This window comes from Myodes glareolus, chromosome 1 (genome assembly GCF_982192425.1).
Source record: "Myodes glareolus chromosome 1, mMyoGla1.1, whole genome shotgun sequence".
Lineage (NCBI taxonomy): Eukaryota > Metazoa > Chordata > Mammalia > Rodentia > Cricetidae > Myodes > Myodes glareolus.
Window position 1 is genome coordinate 24,823,110 of NC_142026.1, and position 18,532 is coordinate 24,841,641.

Below are 18,532 nucleotides of genomic sequence, written 5' to 3' on the forward strand. Positions count from 1 at the left end.
TTTTCAAATTCAAAGTACTAATATCTTAGTTTATTAGCCTTTAAGCTACACAACTTGACTCCTTCGCCTAGAGACACCACCACACAAACAGCCAAGGAAACCAATGAGGATCTGACTGAGCCCAAACAGGAGCTCGAGGATTCCAACAAGCAGGAGACTCAGAAATACTGAGAAGTGGAAAATCCTGTGTCTGTCTTCTTCAGAGTTAGAGTTGGGAACGCTCCAGTTATTGATTATTTCACTGATGTTGAAGTTTTGGGAAGCAGTAGGAGAAACACAAGAGTCTTCGAAGAACCACTGGAGACTGAAGGATTCAGGCTGGAAGTTACTGGGAGGAAAGGGAGAAGGGTTAAATGTGCCTATTGACAAAGAGACCCAGTATACATTTTTAAAGGTTGTATACAGAAACCATAGCTAAAGTCTGGTTTTCTGAGCACATAAGCATAGCCCTAACTTTAAAACCCCACTTAGCACATGTTGTATCATTCTCCGTAGAACACCTGATCTTAAGGTGAGCCACATAAGATGGGAGGGGGGGGCAAAGAAATATCAACAGTGTCAGGTATTTGTGATTTTTGTGAATTTTTCGTTTGTTTGTTTGCTTTGTTTTTCGAGACAGGGTTTCTCTGTAGTTTTGGAGCCTGTCCTGGAACTAGCTCTTGTACACCAGGATGGCCTCGAACTCACAGAGATCTGCCTGCCTCTGCCTCCCGAGTGCTGAGATTAAAGACATGCCCCACCACCGCCCAGCTCTGTGTCGGGTTTTGAACCTGTCCGTGAAGACTTTCTATTTGCAAAAGGTAGGAAAGCAATCTCTCTCTCTCTCTCTCTCTCTCTCTCTCTCTCTCTCTCTCTCTCTCTCTCTCTCTTACACACACACACACACACACACCACTCGGTTTTCACCTAGATCTGCTCTGAGGTCAGATGGATGGTTTTTATTCACAATATTTCAGATAGGTCTGATTAAAATGATAGATGGCCCTTCTAACATAAAAGGAGAAGTTTTTCGTCCTAACACATCTGTTTCAAGATGATTTTGTCTTGTTTTTTGTTTATCAGAGTAAAATGGAGTAGATACCCAACAACCGACTTTGGACCTGAGAAAATAACAGTATACGCAACACTGTTGCAATGGCCTGAGACTGTAGGATCGCCCTATTGTGTAGGCCTCAGCAGCAAGACTAGGACTGAGTGCCACTGTCCTCAAAGCTTGGACTGTGACCCGCTGTATCGATAGGCTGTCGTCATTCCCCGATGGTTAAATGTGTTCAGTAGCTGTGGCTAAGAGTCGAAATTGTCCTTACTAGTAAAGAAATTTCTCTGAATTTTGTTTAGTTCACAATAGCTGCTACATAAATTTTGAGAGACTTTTTTTTAAAAGTAGGTAATAGGTAAAAACAATTCGTAAAAGTAAAAAAGTTAAATCTGGTGGATTTCCCTAATTAAATGTCTAACTAAAGGTAGCTAATGAATTAAATTTGTCTTCCTGCTTTTGCAAATTACGCCAAAATTCAGCCATAGATTGGTCTCAACGGACCATGTATATGTAACTTCCAATGTAAGGTGTTGCTACATGACTTAAATATTTTTATGTCTGTCTATAAGTACCTAGCATGACCGCAGGTATCTACTAGCCGCTGTTTCTTGTGTTTTACTCATCTTTTTAAGTTTCAGAAGGGAAGGGCTGGGATGGTGCTTCCATGAATAAGCACTAGCTGTGAAAGCCAAGGACCAGAGTTGTGATCCCAGTGGCCACCGGTAACCCCAGCACCAGGGAGGCAGGAACAAGGGATTCCCTGAAGCAGGCTGGCTAGCTGAGTCACCAGGCCCAGGGCTCACTGAGAGACCCTGCCTTGGTAAACAAAGTGGAGGAAAATTGAGAACATCTGTCATCAAGCTCGGGCCTCCATATGTGTTGGCACCCATGTGCACATCGGTCCACACACATACCAGGCATCGTAAATGCATGAGCACCATACACAAAAAATGAAAGCATCTGTGGTTTACAAATTTAGTGGTTAATTAGGGACCAGTTGGATGACTCAGATGTTTAGAGCTCATTCTGTCCTTCCAGAGGACCCAGAGATTAGTTCTCAGCACGAGCCAGGGTCATCTTACAGCTACCAACTGCCCATGGCTCTGATTCTACAGGGATCTATCACCTGTGGGCCTCCATCGATTTCTCATTTACGAACACACACAATGATAATGATGATGATGATAAAATAATAGTAGTTAGGGCCTGAGGAGATGGTTCAGCAATTAAGAGCTCTGTTGCTCTGGTAGAGGACCTGGGTCTAGATCTCAACATCCACATAGTTGTTCAAAACAGTCTTAATTCCGATTCCAGGTACAGTGCCCTCTTCTGGCCCCTATGGGTACTGCATATGTGATGCTCTTCCATATAGGCAAAACAACTCATATGCATAAAATTTAAATTTTAAAAAAGTGGAGACATGTGGAGAGTAAATGTTCCCCTCACACATGGCTATTCCCAAGGATTTAAATTAGGTATATATTCACAGAGCTATTATGAGACATACACATAATATATAATATATAATATAACCATGAATTTTTACAAAACAAGTATAAGCCCCCTGAGATCAACTAGACCCTTTAGAAGAGACCATACCCGGCGCATTTGGGTTGTGTAGCCCCTCCTCTTCCTTATGAGATGTTACCCATTTGTATTAATTTACCAAGTCCCTAGGAATGTTTGAGAAGTCGGGACGTAGGTGCAGCTCTATGAAGCAATGCGACAAAACACTACTCACCTTAAGTTTCTCAACGAAAATTCACAAGAGACAGTACTGTTGGCTTGAGAGTTACAAACGAGGGGACCTTCCGCAAGAGCCTGGAGTGACACCAACATGCAGTACACAGCCCCGACGATTGTGATGACGCTCAAAAGCGACGAGAGGAACATCTGGAAAACAAAACCCACGTCGTCATACGCCCTGCAGCTGTTTCAGGTCGCGCAGAAGTACTGTGTCGGACTTAGAATCTCAAGTCAGTCTGTGCTTCTAGAATCTTTATTTGTAGATGATGTATTTGTGTGGTGCTTGTACATGTTTGAGTGGGTGTGTTCTGCGCATGCCTGTGTGTTGGGGGGGGGGGGTGAACGAGATTGATGTTGGATATCCTCCGTTATCACTTCATTCTCCACCTTATTTTTGAGACAGAGTCTCTCACTGAACCTGGAGCTCAACCATTTTGCTAGGCTAGCCAGCCAGTGAGCTCCCACACGGACCTTTCTGCCCCTCTAATACTGGTGGGGGTGCCCCTGTACCCAGCCTTCAGGTGAGTCCTAGGGATCCAAACTCAGAGCTGCAGGCTCATTTGTCAGACACTACTGAGGGAGCCATCTCCCTAGCCCCGTGTGGTCTTGAGGCTGCAGTTTGATTAGATGTGGATTTATGAAAGGGAGGGGCAGAGATCAAAGTCTGCCGCTGAATTACAGTTGCCAAGAGGTGATTGCACTTTACCAATGCCTCTGGAAAAATCTCAGCTTCTCTACTCCTGGGCTTTTATGTTCCTTCTGCTCACTGGAAGCTGTCTCCTCCTTCCTCCTACAGAGTTCTAACCACATTGGGCCCTCTACTAGGTCCTAGCCACCTAAATTTTGATTCCTGGGCTCTTAGCTCCCAATGCTGTAAGTGGCCAGCGACCACCATCCTTAACCTATCTGTCAGCAGCAGGGAGGCGAGCACAGCAAAGTGGCCATTTTGCCGTGGGGGCCTCCTCAAGGTGGGGTGGAATGCATCAGCATCCCTGATCTCCACCCAGCACATGCTAGTCTCACTTCATTCTCCCAGTCCCGCATGACAACTAAAAAGCTGTCTCAACAATACCACGTGACCCTTTGGGATACGGGTGGAGGGTCTAAATCTGCCCACAGTTGAAAATACCATGGAGGGAACATTTGTGCCTTTTGTGAATCTGGGTCACACAAACAGAGTGTGAAATTCGGTGTAAAAAAAAAATGTTGAATGTGTTTCTAAAAAGCTAATTTTTATGTTTCACAAAGTTGTTAGTGAATACGATTATTTCAAAGCCAAAGCTGAAGCAAGAGGAGACTTTCCTTCCCTGATGGGAAACGCTTAGTTCCTAAGCATCGTGTGTTTCAGACCCCCGAGGACCAGGCAGGTATGTGGAAGGGTATTGGACCACGAGTGCGCTACCTCATGCAATCCTTGAGCAACCCTAGGAGATCTATCAGTATTCTCGTTTGGGGGAAGAGAAAACTAAAAAGGAGGAGATTGACAGCTTTTAGGAAACCTGTCTAGGAAATACTGGTGCCCAGGTCCTTGTCACCTAGTGTCCTTAGCTGAAAGCGCACAGTAAAGGGGATTAGGATCAACTGTAAATCCTGATTCTCCAATACTACTGAGACTTGTGCAAGCTACCAGATTTCCTCCTCGAGACGTGCCTGTTGTCTCTGACTGGCCACTATGAGGGAGCCTTGCTTCACAGTTTCAGAGTGAGGAGTCTTCAAGTGAATGAGAAATGTCATCATATTGAGAAAGAAAAGGGGAAGGAAGCAAAGAGCGATTAAATAGGGGGAAGTAACAGGAACAGCTGGAAGAAAGTCCTGGTGCCCCCTGCCAAGGAAGGAGGAGAATTTCATGCCACCTTGGTCTCATCTAGACCCAGAAGGCACCAACTATAACTTGATTGAACCCCTGACTACCGGCAAGTGAACACATTGCTAAGGACATTAACATAAGCAGGCGATCACTGTTTAAGTGATCTTACTAACAGCATCAGCAATGGTACAGAATGCCTCGTGCCCCCACCCCCAGCAGCCTTTGCAGATCCTCAGCTTTGAATGGCCCGTGATTTTACTCAAGCATGATGGAACTGGAAATAACTCAGATTAGTGTGAACAAAACGGCCTCCTAATTTAAAGCCAGTGCCTGCGTGAAAAGTGGCTCCATTGAGGGAGGGAGAGATGGCTCAGTGGGAGGAGCACATACTACTCTTCAGAGGGCCCAAGTTCAGTTCCCAGCATCCGCTATCTCGCGTCCTGTAACTCCAGCTCCAGGAGATCTAACTCACTCTTCCGACCTCAGGGTGCATATTCACAGAGACATAACTGAAAAACAACAAATAGCTTGGCTCTCCCAACCTGCTTGCATCCTTGAAAGAGACAGAACTTAATCGATCATTTAAAAGATGATTTTTTTAATAAAAAACTACATGCAAAAAAATGTTATTAGAAATTTAATTTGAGAACAAGGTCATGTGTTGGTTACTTCTCAAGTTCAAAGAATCCGAAGTAAATCAGGACGTCTTGAGAATTTGTGAGTATTACACAGAAGTGAGGTCAATCTGCACTAAGATACGGTAGCTTAGGAACAAAAGTGACAGGCAGTAGAAACCAAAACCTAACACTGAATACTTGTAAAGGAGCAGGAACAAAGTCAGACTGAAAATGCCGTAGTTGAAGTGAGTATTGTAATCCTAGATAAACAGAGAATGCCAGGAGTAGGAGAGAGAGAGAGAGAGAGAGAGAGAGAGAGAGAGAGAGAGAGAGAGAGAGAGAGAGATGACTCAGTAATTAAAAGTGATTGCTTTTCTTTCGGAAGCCCCAGATGTGTCAGCTCAACCTCTGTAGTTGTACTGTAGTTCTAGGGGATCCCACACCTCTTCTGGCCTCCACAGGTATGGGCACAAGTGCAGGCAAAACACACACATACATGAAATAATTTTTAAAGACGTTATAACACAACCTATGCTGTCTGGGACATTATCCGCTTTAGGACAATGGCTCTTCCCCACCCTATGCTGCAGTCACCCAGTGCTTCTGAAGATTGACACATGCAAAATCTTGGGATCCACTCGGTGCTCACAAGTCTGAAATCTCCCTAGATCTGTGTGTGTTCTCATCTGAATGAGAACCATGGATTTAAAACCTTTCTGCTGAGCTCAGCCCCATGCAATGGGTATGGGTGCTTGTCATTGGTCTGCCCCTGTCTTGAAGAATTAGACCCCAGGGTTCTGTTCATGATATAAATAGTGTAAGGGCTGAAATTGGTGGTCTGGTGGGTTTAGATTAGAAAAATATTTACTGTGTTACCCTGGTGAATTATTCCTTTTTTTTTTTTTTTCTGACCAGCAGTGTCTTGGTCAACAACGAGATCTCCCAGGTATAATGGCACACACCTTTAATCTCAGCAATCAGGAGACAGAGGCAGGTGCATCTCTGCAACCCAGTCTACATAGTGAGTTCCAAGACAGCCAGGACTGTATAGAATTTGTCTTAAAAAATTTCTCCATCAATTAATTATTAATTAAAATAAACTAAGACCTGACCATTGCCCATGTTAGGGTTTTGAGGGATTAAATATGGTAGGTATTAAATGTTTGAAAAATAATTGATGTCTCCTTTAAGAACAAATAATATCTGAGGTAAGAGCGATTAACTTAGCAAACACACATTTCATTTGCTAGGAACATGCAGTAAAATCATGAGGATGCGTTTGCCCCAAGTAGTTTATACACTACTCAAACAAGCGTGTTAGTGTTGTGAAATTGATTACAGTTCTGGCTGTGACAGAAATCCTCATTTAAAAAACTTCGAATTCTTTAGGTGAACTGAAGGTTGAGGAAACGATCAAAGGCTAGTTCCAAAGCTAGACGTCTTTGCTGTTGTTTTTTGTTTGTTTGTTTGTTTGTTTTGGTGGGGGGGTCTCTGTGTAAAAGCTCTGGCTGTCCTGGAACTAGTTCTGAAGACCAGGCTGGCCTCTAACTCACAGAGATCCACCTGCCTCTACCTCCCAAATGCTGGGCTTAAAAGTTTGTGCTACCACTGCCTGGTTCAAAGCTAAATCTCTAGGAGAAAAGAAAAACTGTCTTCTCATTCTTTACATGCCTATTTAACAAACCCCAACAACATTTGTCCAGGACCGAGGCCCAGCAGATGCTGATGGCTCGGGTGCTGTGGGCTGATAATGTACTTCCGCTTCCAAGCCCACCGCCCCTTACTCACCCCAGTCTTGTTGTTGCAGCATGCTCTTTTTCTGGATGCCAACGACATAGTTGTTGCTGGGATGGCCTGGAAGGAACATTAAAGGAAAGATGAGTGCTATTGCTTCTTACCTGATGAAAACCCATGGACTGCCCCTCGGGCAGAATTCAGGGCTCCGGAGGACAAAAGAGGAAATCTGGCAAGATCCTTGTGTTGTGAACCTTATCGGTCTGTAAAGATTGATAGTAGCTATGAAGCTTTCTGGCTCCCATTTACTCAGAGGCAGCTATAGTTTCCTGGGTTTTAACTACAGTAGGATGGCTTATTGATGCATGAGTCTCAGAGGGATTGATTCTATCACCTATCACCCCAATCTTACCTTGTCACCCTCTCTCTCCTACTCCTCATTTCTTTCTCTCTCCTGTTATCTCTCCCCTCCCTCTCCTCCTCGAGTTACTATAACCTGCAGCCATATCTAATTTCCCATAAATTAAGCAAGTCAATTGGGAAAGAAAAAAATTAACATTCATATCTAATTTCCCATAAATTAAACAAGTCAATTGGGGAAGAAAGAAATTGACATTTTGTTTGCCCGGCGTTTGGCAGGGACCGATTCACCGTCGCTCCCATGAGCCTCACTTTCCTCTCCCCTGGCCTCCAGCGTCTTGTTAGTCTCCTCCAGCTTATGTGTCAGAACGACAGTTTGGTTCCATGTGCTCTTTTCTGCGCCTGATTTTTGCTTTACACTGATGTTTAGTAGTCTTGGGGATTTTTGTTTGTTTCTTTGTTTGAGACAAGATCTTGCTATGTAGACCAGGCTGGCCTCGAACTCCCTGCCGAGCGCTAAGGAGAGTTGTAAACTGTAAACTGTATCACATTCTTAAGAGTTAGTTTTCGATTTTTAAAAAGAATTAGGCATCAGCTATGACCGGAAGCTCTTAGTAGGAGTTTTGCAGCGTCAAGGGACAGAATGTTGGTTGCTTCCTTTCACTTGTGAATTTTTAGCGCTGACTGAAGGTGTTTGCCAGCTCAACCCGGCTGCCCTGGATTGGTTCCCCTACCATTCTGCTTTGCTAGCATGGCCAGGCTCTGTAACTACATATCAGACGTTATTAGAACTGGGCGTGTTTTGGTTTGTGTCACCCCCATAACAGTCCTCTGACGTAGCACTAATGTTTGTCCTATCTCCCTCCCCCATTTTGCCACTGTCAAAACAGGTGGAGCCAGTTTGAGGAACTTGCCTAAGAAAGTTGGAGAGTTCAGAGCCAAAGCTAAACTCTTGATCCCTGCCTTCACATCAGTGGATCCTTAAAATTCATAAAGCCCCTCATTCTGGTCGCCGGAACCCCACCACCTTTGTTCAGGGCACGCTCCTTCTAACAGTTCCTTCCCCCATTGTCTTCCAAAGCCGCATCCACCTCTGTATTTTCTAGAACAGATTTATGCCTCTCACAAGGCAGCTTTCCCAACACATGTCACCCCATCTTATCCTGTGCTGACTCTATGTCTCTTTGGCTTGTTGCCAGGCTTTGCTTATACATTAAATACTGATGCCTTTCCAATTCAGAAGTCATGCATACATATGGTTTCCCAACCACCCTGTGCATAGCTGAAAGAAGAAAAGGAAGAAGAGATCTTTGTCAGCGTTTATACGTTCTGCTTTTTTTTTTTTGGTTGTTCCAGAAGACATTACTTTCTGATCTTACATAACAAATCACATAGAATAGGAACTGGTGAACATGCACTCCCCACCCCTGTCCCTTCATTTTATAAATAAAGGTTTATTGGAACCCTATTCATTTGCATAGTATCTATGGACTTGCATAGAAACGATAGGGTTGCAGAGTTGGTAATTCCTAAGCGTATTTAAATCCATGAGTTTTTTTTTTCTTTTATGAAATTCAGTCTTGCTCCTCCTGTTTGTATAAGTAATTACTATTCATTTTCTTGGCGGGAACCCATGCTTTCTACCAGTTTTAGACATGGTACCGTTTCATCAAGGAGGTGCACAAGAACCATAGACAGTTAGGAAACTGTGACAGATGTCAAGCTTTGGGGAATCTTCCAGGCTCTTGAACATGAAGGCAACATGCAAAGGCAAAGCCACAGCTCAGCATGAACACAGAGGCTCTGTGTTGTAAAGGCTCTGGATGCAATCTCATCTGTTTGACTTGCAGTCGTCCGCCTCCACTAAGACTTTAATAACTGACTGACAAATTGCCCTGACGTCATGAGTAAAGTCAATAAAAAGCGTGATTAAGAGCCAGCTTATAATTAACTCTATATAAAATAAAAGGGCTTTTCTGTTTAGACTTTTTCAGGGAACATTTTTAAATGGTTTTAATGCTTAATCACGTGACATTTATATTGACGCCCCCTCCCTTAGTAATAATGTTCAGGATGATTAACTACGAGATGCTTTTCTTGGTTATAGTTTCAAACGATAAACAAGTTCGCCTCTGATTTGGGTTGGTTCCAAAACCATAAATGACTTCATCAAGTAATCAGTAATGAGCCCCAGAGTTTCTATCATATGCAATTTCCTGTAAAATTCCCCGTTTCTGTAGTGATCCCAATTTGAAATGTAGCAATGTCCGAAGGATTTAAGGGCCAGGACTATATGCTCAGCACACTTAGCCTTTTTTTTTTTTCTACAGACTTCCCTGCAGAAGCCAGAATCTTGAGAGACGTCACAAAGGACATAACTCCCGCTACAAAGATATGCTTCCTCCTTCTGTGTGCAGCCCAGGATCACGACAATATGCTTGCCTTCCAAGCGCTGCTGTCCCCTACCTGTTTGCTTGTGGGCTCACTTCCCACCTGAGGGTCTTCCTATGGGGAGCATCCCATGTTTCCATGCATTTGATGCTTTAATAATCTCTGGTGAATATTTATCGGGGAAGCAAGGTCGACTCAGCTGTGGTCCAAGGAGTCCAGATTCTCAGGAAGCCTTTCGCAGGTATGTATCCTTTTCTGTGATTCAGCTTCCTGGTCCTCTCACTTTATGGGTTTTTACCTTTGACCCCTGTGGGCCTGGGACAGGGACTGAGGCTGATGGTGTTTAACTGGCTTTGGCATTAGATAAATCTAGAACTGGACTTCACACCCATTGTGTGACCTTGTGAACGTTCTCAGTCTTCTGTTCCCTGGTCTGTAAAGGAGAAGAGATAGCTGCAGCCCAGGTGGTCGTGGAGCTGAAACTAGACAGCGTGGTACCTTGTGCTCTTTCATACTTGTAGCAAATCTTTGAAATATCCTCTCCTGTGGTTTGAGCACTACCAACGCATATCAGGAGATAGCTAGATTTCCCCACACAGCTTATCTCAGCTGGGACAGTGCTGGAAGCTTTGCAGCCATGGCTCTGATGCTCTTGGCTGCCTTCTGATTCTGTTTACATCAGGCACAGAGGAGGCCAGCCCTGCTCAACTCTGAGAGAGCCTTTCTAGAAGCCGGGATGCAGGCCTGATGCTTTGCCGTTGCTTCACACTGTTCAGCCTGGAAGCGACCTGGCACAGCAGTTGGAAGAGATAGCCCAGATTTTGCAAAAAAGCTTTTCCTGCGGCTGTGCCTACCTGAAACAGACGGCTAGATCACTCCTGTCGGCAAAGAAGAAGAAGCCATCAATCTCTGGGAAAGGCTTTTCAACGTCTTTGCCATGCCAGATGGGTTCAAAGGGCACAGTGTAATATATAATGTTTGATATACTGTGGCCTTAGAGGTGTTGTTGCGTAGGATTTTTGTTTTGTTTTGGTTGGTGGACTGTTTTGGATGTTTTGTTGGGTTGGGTTTTTTGAGACCCAGTGTCATACAGACCAAGTGACTTCAGACTTTTAATCCTCTGACCTCAGCCTTCTCGGTGGTAGAGCTTCACATGTGTGGCCCAGCCCTCAGTTCTAAGAATGTCTTTGTGTGAGCTTACGGAGAAGCCCAGTAGCAAGAAACTGATCTTCACTAGGAATCAGTGACCCCCAGGTAGGAGAGATGACTCAGGCATTAGGAACACTTACTGCTCTTATGAAGGACACAAACTTGGATCCCAGCACCCACATCCATCAGAAGGCTCACCACTGCCTGCCGCTGTCCATACAACACACATATATAAATAGATTGATTCCAAGCTGGGCATGTTTGTGCACTCATAAGCACCCACGAGATCATGGGGTGTGCGTAGAGAAGGAGAAAGAAAAAGTGAAATGGGGAAGGTGTAAGACACTTCCTCCAATTCGTGATCCAAGTAGAGAACTTCTCTTTTATGTTCTGAATTTCTTTAAAAGTTACTTCAGTGTTTCATTATTTGCGAAAACCCTAGTAATATCAACGATTACAGTGCTCTCTCTCTCTCTCTCTCTCTCTCTCTCTCTCTCTCTTTCAGAAGCTTATTTCTCTGGCACTAACTAGACCCACTGATGCACTATACAAATGATAGGGCAAATAAAAGGAAGCTCCTAGGTGCTGAACTGTCCATTTCAGCGTCCTGATCCCATGACACAGATACCCAAACAGAGCCCTGGGATACATGGCTTGGTTGCGGTAATGTGTCAGAGACAGGCATGCTGTCTTTCAGATTCTTCCAGATCTAAAGACTGGGTCCTACAAATGGGTTCTACACAGATCGGCTGCATCAGAATCCCTGGGAGAAAATGTAAAGGAGACTCGGCTCTGGCTGGCTGGCTCCCTCCTGAGAGCCCTCTAGAGGCCTTGCTGTACCACTCCACACCAACTTTCAACAGAGAAGGTCCATTCACTATCATCAAGCTCTGAAGCTTTCTGTGGCATTCTGGGATCTATGTAAGAGCAAAGGCAAAAAGTCTGTGTTTTCGATGGCGGTGATAAAACACCATGACCATGGCCAAAGCAGCTTCTAAAAGAGGCCCAGGATTTTGATCTGTGTGCCTTAGGCTGACTCCCTTGAGAAGCAGGCTAAGCCTCACTGTGCTACCTCCACGACTGCCCATGCATAGGAGTGCTTCCCACTGGCCCACTTCACACAGCTGCTGTGTTCTCTATAAATATGCTTGGAAATCAGAATGGGGCAAAGGAAAAGATGAGGCGATGGATTAAAAAGATGCCCCCACAGAGCTGGGGGTGTGACTCAGTGGCTTAGACTGTGTAGTGCCCTGAGTCCCATCCCCAGTACCACATAAAAGAAAGAAAAACATTGAAAAGGAAAAACATCCTTACTATTAAATAAGAAAATTCAGAACTGTCATCCTGCCTGTGAAGAGATGCAGTAGGTAATGACCTCACCACCTTCCATCAACCTCTTTTTGCTTTTGCCTTAAGGTCCCTAGGATGGACCACAGTTTTCCTTATGTAAATTGTCATTCTTCGCAATATAAAGCATAAACCAATGATAACCTATTTTCCTAACTGTATCATATGAAGACGTAGTTGGCTGCAAGGTTGAAAGTCATACGTCAAAGACATTGGTAAAAAACCAGTTCACCCCTCTCCAAGTCAAGCCAAGTAGCTATTACTCACCATCACTCCTGCTCCTATAATTCCCGGGAACCACCACTCATAGCAAGAGATGGGGTTTAGGGACGCCGAGTCGCGGTCCACTAAGCTCATGCCCAGAGGTATACAATTAATAACCACTCCTAGAATGATCAGAATCAGCAGGCTGAAGCCATTGCAGGATGTCCACCCCTCGCAGCACGTCATGGTTGTCCTGGTGCCGTTAAAAATGTCCTCCAACTGCCTGGGCTCGCGTAGCTGCCTGGCCTTTTATCCCAATGTCTGGTTAAAGTTTAGCACTTCTGAAAAATGAATTGCGAGAAACAGTTCAGAGTCCAATCTGCCAGGATTTTATGAGGATTATGACGGGAACTAATAATCATTTTATATTATCATGGGATGAAGGAAAACAGGTAGAAAAAAAAATTGATGATTGCTAAGTGGTGAATTTACACATGAATATACGTGAGCCAAAACTGACAAAAATGGACTTGTTTGGCATAAGTCCTCCAAAATATTCCTTCTGAAATGCCTTCTAGGATGTCAAGAGACAAGTCTATGCAATTAGAATAAGCTACGTTTCATGTGTTGATGTAATTATGTATGAAGTATTCTTACTTTTGGAGTTATTCAGCAAGAATGTGAAGATGTATGAGATTAGGGAAAAAAATTTCTCCTCTACAAATATTCCTGGTTATTCTAAACATTAGAGTTCCATTTTGCGCGGTTTGCCCACGTACAGCATTTTGGGGGCTGTATAAAGTAGATAAACTGCACACAACCCGCCTATGACATCTGGGCAGTCTGGCTGATGTCCTTAGAAGGAAAGTGGCCAAATATGGAAACCGTGACAAAAGTAACGGGCGAGAGGGGAGCAGAGATGGTGGTGTCTGGCTTTATTCAAACCGTGAACCATGTACCACAGTTTCTCTTTCTAGACTGTGGCTCCGTGTTCTCTTCTACTCCTAGCTTGTGAGCCTGTCATGGAAAGTCTCAACCAGTAGGGAGAAGCTTCAGAGGCGAAAGTGCTTGTTCCTCCTGAGTAGCCGCCATAGTCCCAGGGAGGCTGTACGGATGGTGGTCCCCAAAGGGGCACAGAGGAGCCGCAGCAGCCTCTGGATCCAGGCTCCCACATGTTCTGAGGCCGTGTTTTAAGATGCAGCGATGGCCTCTGCTTTCATGATTACCGAAACTGGCCTGCTCTATTTCTGAAAGATGAGTCATTAGGCGGCGACACCTGCGTACGAGTGGGTAGTAAAATTCAAATGAGTACATCCAGAAGAAACACGCAAACGTCATTCAGCTCTATCTATAAAACCCTCCTTCTATTCCCAGAACGCAGATTCCACCGATACTACTGGAGGCGGTGATGGACTACAGTGGTGGAAGCCACTGGATTTACAGCGGGCAGGGGGAGGAGAAAACATGTGGTTGGAGAGGAGGTGCTCTACTCGTTGGCTTTCTGCATCTTGGTTTCTACCTTACAAAGACCGGCTATAGACTTGTCCTACCGCCCCATACATTTTAGTGAGTTTCTATTTTTCTGCAACCCAAAGGGCTAAAACCAAAAGCTACGAAAGCCAGTTATTGGTAAGTACCCTGGTTGGCACATGGGCATGGCAAAACAAAACCAGCAGGAGGCCAGATGTTCAGTTGGAAGTAGTTTATTCAAACGGGCTAGAAACCAGTGTTCCATCAGGTTCTGAAAATGGCTAAAATTTGACCAGAAAGTGATGAGAAAAGCATTTTTACAACCATGACAGTCAAACACACACACACACACACACACACACACACACACACACACACACACACACGAACAAGTAGAAATTCTTCTGGCTGTATTAAGTAAAAAGAGATGCTTTTGAGAAAGATTCTGCCTGCAAAAATTGCTTTAAAAGGCCAAAAGGAAAGCCTGGGGGCTTTGCTTGTCTGCAGGACGCCTTCCCAGTACATGACAATGGAACTCTCAAAAGGGAGCTGCTAGCTCTGCTGCCTTCGGAAAGGCAGAGAAATGGAACGATCAAGTTCAAATGCACTCCAGTTTAGGTGCAGGTTAGAGACCACTGCACCCCACGAAATGCCCCAGGCTGGTGAATGAACCCTGGAACCCTGACCTCACCACTCTCATTTCAACTGCATCTTGAGGACTATGAAACTGCCATTGGAGCCATGAAACACAGGCGATCCTGTGTCTACCGTGTGCCTTTTCAACAGCCATGGACAGGAGCAAGAAGACAGCCTTTGTTTTGTATTTCTCAAAGGTTCACCTAATCATTGCCAATCTAAATTCCAGATGTAGAAGACCCTGGAGAAAGTAACGTCTTTGTTGTACAGGAAGGACAACTAAAAAGACACAGAAGCGGATAAGGAGCAAGACAGTTCACCATCATCACCATAGCCGTTGCATCTAGGAGAAAACATCAGATGCTTTGAAAACATCTGAACCAAATTTAGGCTTGTGAGCCTAGAATGACATGAAAGTTTTAAAACAAGGTAGGACTCTCCAGCTCCTACTCTCTGTTCTATCATGTCTCTGAAGTTCCACTCTGGGTAAAGGGGTCACATGGTGACAAGCCAGGTCTTAACCAGGATTAGTGACGTCAACCAGGAAACCTTCTGCTGACTCACTCTATGTCATTGTGTCTATTTGTCTGCATTACCCTGTTATATTCAGTGTCAGACTTTGGCTATCTTTATGTTGTTGTTGCTATTTTTGAGACAAGGTTTTTCTGTGTGTAGCCTTGGCTGTCTTGAACCTACCTCTATAGACCAGGTTGGCCTTGAACTCACAGATATCCGTCTGCCTCTGCCTCCCAAGGTTCTGGAGTTAAAGGTGTGTGACACCATTGCCCAGCTAACCTTTGTCTGTCTTATAATCTTCCTGGAGATTGCAACCTGTGTTCCCAAAACATCAGTTCCAACAGTCAGCAAGAAAATCAAACCAAAGACAGTGAAACACAATACTTTTCCATTGTTTTATTGATAAATTTTATTAGGGAAAACAGGAACATTTTAAAGTTAAAACACATGGAATATACAATCAATGTTAGAAGATTTATAAGTACAGGTGTTTCATCAAAGGTAAACATTTCAAAATAATATAAAACATTTTTTTCTTTTTTCTATTATTATTATTAGTAGTAGTAGTTTAGTTTTTAAGACAGGGCTTTTTTGTGTAACAATCCTGGCTGTCCTGGGAATCACTTTGTAGATCAAGCTAGCCTTAAATTCAGAAATCCACCTGCCTTTGCATCCCAAATGTTGCAATTAAAGGCATGCATGCATCACCACCTCCCAGCTTAGGATACATTCTTACGTTCAGTTGAGATCATCAATGTGAATTTTCTGGATCTTCATAAACTTTGTCCTACTTTCATTACAATGCAGAATACAATTGGTGCTGGAGTTTTAAAATGCAAATACATTATAATGCTCCCAGACTTCAAGATATATATGTGATGGCAGTATCAGGTATAGACAGAAAATAAATCTTCAAAGGGTAAATGTGGAATGGATATGAGTCAGTTTTCAGAAATCAAGATGTATCTACTATTAAATTTGAAGAAATCTTTAGCGATTCTGAACTCAACTTTATTATTTCATAGATAAATGAACATGATTCAGGGACGCTGACTTAATTATCCATGATTTGGTGTCCCCAACAGAGCACAGACTGATTATCTTCTTTCTAATAAGGTATATTTCTATTAAGACTCACAGCTTGATATGTAGGTGAAATGAAAAGATTACAGCATATTGTCTAATGCATGCATGTGTGTATGTATATAATATATAAGTATATGAACCTGGATCCTACCATCAGCTCCCCAGAGGCCAGCAGTCATCCTAGCAACAGCACTGCTTCTTGCAGCCACACTTCTGCTGGCAGCAGCCCTTCCCACAACCACAGCCACAGGAGCGGCAGCAGGTGCGGCGGTAGCAGCAGACCACAGGGGTGCAGCAGCCACAGCAGCCACAGCAGCGACCACAGCAGCCACAGCAGCCACCACAGCAGCCAACCCGGTAGCACCTGCAGGTGGTGCAGCTGTTGCAGCCTCCACAGCCACCACAGCCACCACAGCCGCCACAGCCGCCACAGCCGCCACAGCCGCCACAGCCGCCACAGCCGCCACAGCCGCCACAGCCGCCACAGCCGCCACAGCCGCCACAGCCGCCACAGCCGCCACAGCCGCCACAACCACAACAACCCATGTTGTCAGTAGAGAGGACTCAGGTACAGTGAGGAGAGAGACTCAGGAGAGGAGAGGGAGATGTGATGCCTTCTCCTGCTGGGGGCGGGGCTTATATACCTCTTTGGGCAAGCATAACCAAGCATGTGACTTCTATTGTTTTCCTCAGCTTCCTCCAGCAATTCTTCAGCACTCGAGGTTGACTTCCTTCTTACAGACTGCAAACCTCACAAACAGCTTATTTTTAGCTGTAAATGTTTTTGTTTTGAAAACATTTACTGTTGGGCTCTGGAAGAGTTATTTACATACTATTGTCTGCCCAAACAATGAGAGTCTCACTCTGAAGTTATTATTTGAACCTAGCATGACTGGAGTCCAGAGACCAGCCCTTCCCCATGTTCTTAGCATGTCATCACTGATTTCTGCTGAGATGATGTCAGGAAACTCTTCTCAAGGACCTGCCAACCAGAGGTCACAAAGCATCTGCAGAATCTGCATGCAAATGACTGTCCTATGCAGTAGCTGGGTTTGATTCCAGCAGAGTAAAGAATAAAGAGGCAAAGACCTTTTTTGTTTAAGAGTAATAATAAAAGTCACCTCAAAAGTTAGCTGGAAGCAGACCTCCAGAATGCCACCATCACCTGTAGCTGCGGCTGCACTGTCTGCCATGTGACTTCTAATTGTACAAGTGAGCCACATATCTAGCCCACGGTTTTGTGCCCCCTGACCGTGTAAGCCGGTCTTCCCCTTGGTGTAGTGCCGGACTATGAAATTATAAATGGGGCAGTGAAAATAGTAAAAAAACAAAACAGTATTAGAAGACCTGTGGAATACAACCAAGAACGTGGTACAGGGAAATCTCCCCTGTTAGGTTAGCCACACCCCTGCAGACACCTGCCCTGCAGCCCTAGCATCCCTGCAAGCAGGTCATTTCAGTGCCCAGTGCTAAGCCCTGTCTTAGAGACATTTGTCCCCCGGGCTATGACAGAGGCCTCCACATGCTATGACTCTTTAATCATCAAAGACATTCACATGCATCCAGGACCACCCTCAAATCTAGGTAAGGGGTGTCCTAGAAGTGGGTATCGTCTGAGCTTCAGAATCTCACTTATCACAATCCAACAAATAATAAATCAAATTCAAAGGAAAACTGTGAAGGTAAGGGTGGAGAGATGGTCGGTGAATGAGACCACTTCTGTATAAACAGAAGGACCTGGGTGTGGATTCCAACACACACATAACAAGTCAGGTATGGCTGACAGTGTGCATACATCGGGGCCAGAGACAGGAGACTAACTGGGACTTACTAGCTACCAACCCAACTCTGGTTCAGTGAGAGACCCCATGCAAAGATGTAACGTGGAGTGTTAGAACAGCAGCAATACACTTGATGTCCTCCTCTGGCCTCTGTATCCTGAAAGGTACATGTATCTTCTCGTGTAAATGCACATGCAACCACATGCAACCACATATACCACACATACACACACACACACACACACATGCAGACTCAAAAACACACATACACCACACACACACACACACACCACATAAAACCATGAAAGCTTCTCTGTCTCCAAGGATCAAGGCTCAGCCTTGTCCATTTGCCATGCAGGTCACACAGCCGAGTTCCGGGAGGTGTACTTTCCCTCCATGATTTCATACCAGAGATGCCTCTCTCTAAACAGCACAATGTTTGTGATCAACTATTTCTGGGTTGGAAAGGCTGTGACAGAAATCTTTAAGGAGACAGGAGAGACTATCGAGTCCTTCTGAAAGCAGGAGTAGTAAATGTTCATCTCCGGGGAGTAGTGGCCAGTGCGCATTTGCCTACTGGTGCTGAGCTTCCCTACGTTTTTCCGGCTGCCCCAGTGTCCTTGTGGAGACCAGAGCTGCCTCATATCAG

General features: G+C 44.6%; 1 protein-coding gene across 1 annotated transcript; it reads right to left on the reverse strand.

Annotated features, from left to right (window-relative positions):
• On the reverse strand, positions 1 to 12,690 carry Tm4sf20 (transmembrane 4 L six family member 20). Its single transcript, XM_048459319.3, has 4 exons — positions 12,458 to 12,690; positions 6,998 to 7,063; positions 2,781 to 2,932; positions 1 to 328 (listed from the first exon to the last, which is right to left on the reverse strand). Exons 1-4 carry the CDS (start codon positions 12,638 to 12,640, stop codon positions 46 to 48), a joined length of 684 nt encoding a protein of 227 aa, XP_048315276.3. The 5' UTR covers positions 12,641 to 12,690; the 3' UTR covers positions 1 to 45.
• Positions 12,691 to 18,532: the final 5,842 nt, after the last annotated feature.

Excerpts from the sequence above, each read along its gene's own strand:
- Tm4sf20 (XM_048459319.3), bottom strand. The coding sequence starts at position 12,640 with ATGACGTGCTGCGAGGGGTGGACATCCTGCAATGGCTTCAGCCTGCTG. Across the intron at positions 7,064-12,457 it reads TTATAGGAGCAGGAGTGATG|GCCATCCCAGCAACAACTAT; the intron begins GTGAGTAATAGC and ends TGTTCCTTCCAG. Across the intron at positions 2,933-6,997 it reads GCTGCAACAACAAGACTGGG|ATGTTCCTCTCGTCGCTTTT; the intron begins GTGAGTAAGGGG and ends TTTGTTTTCCAG.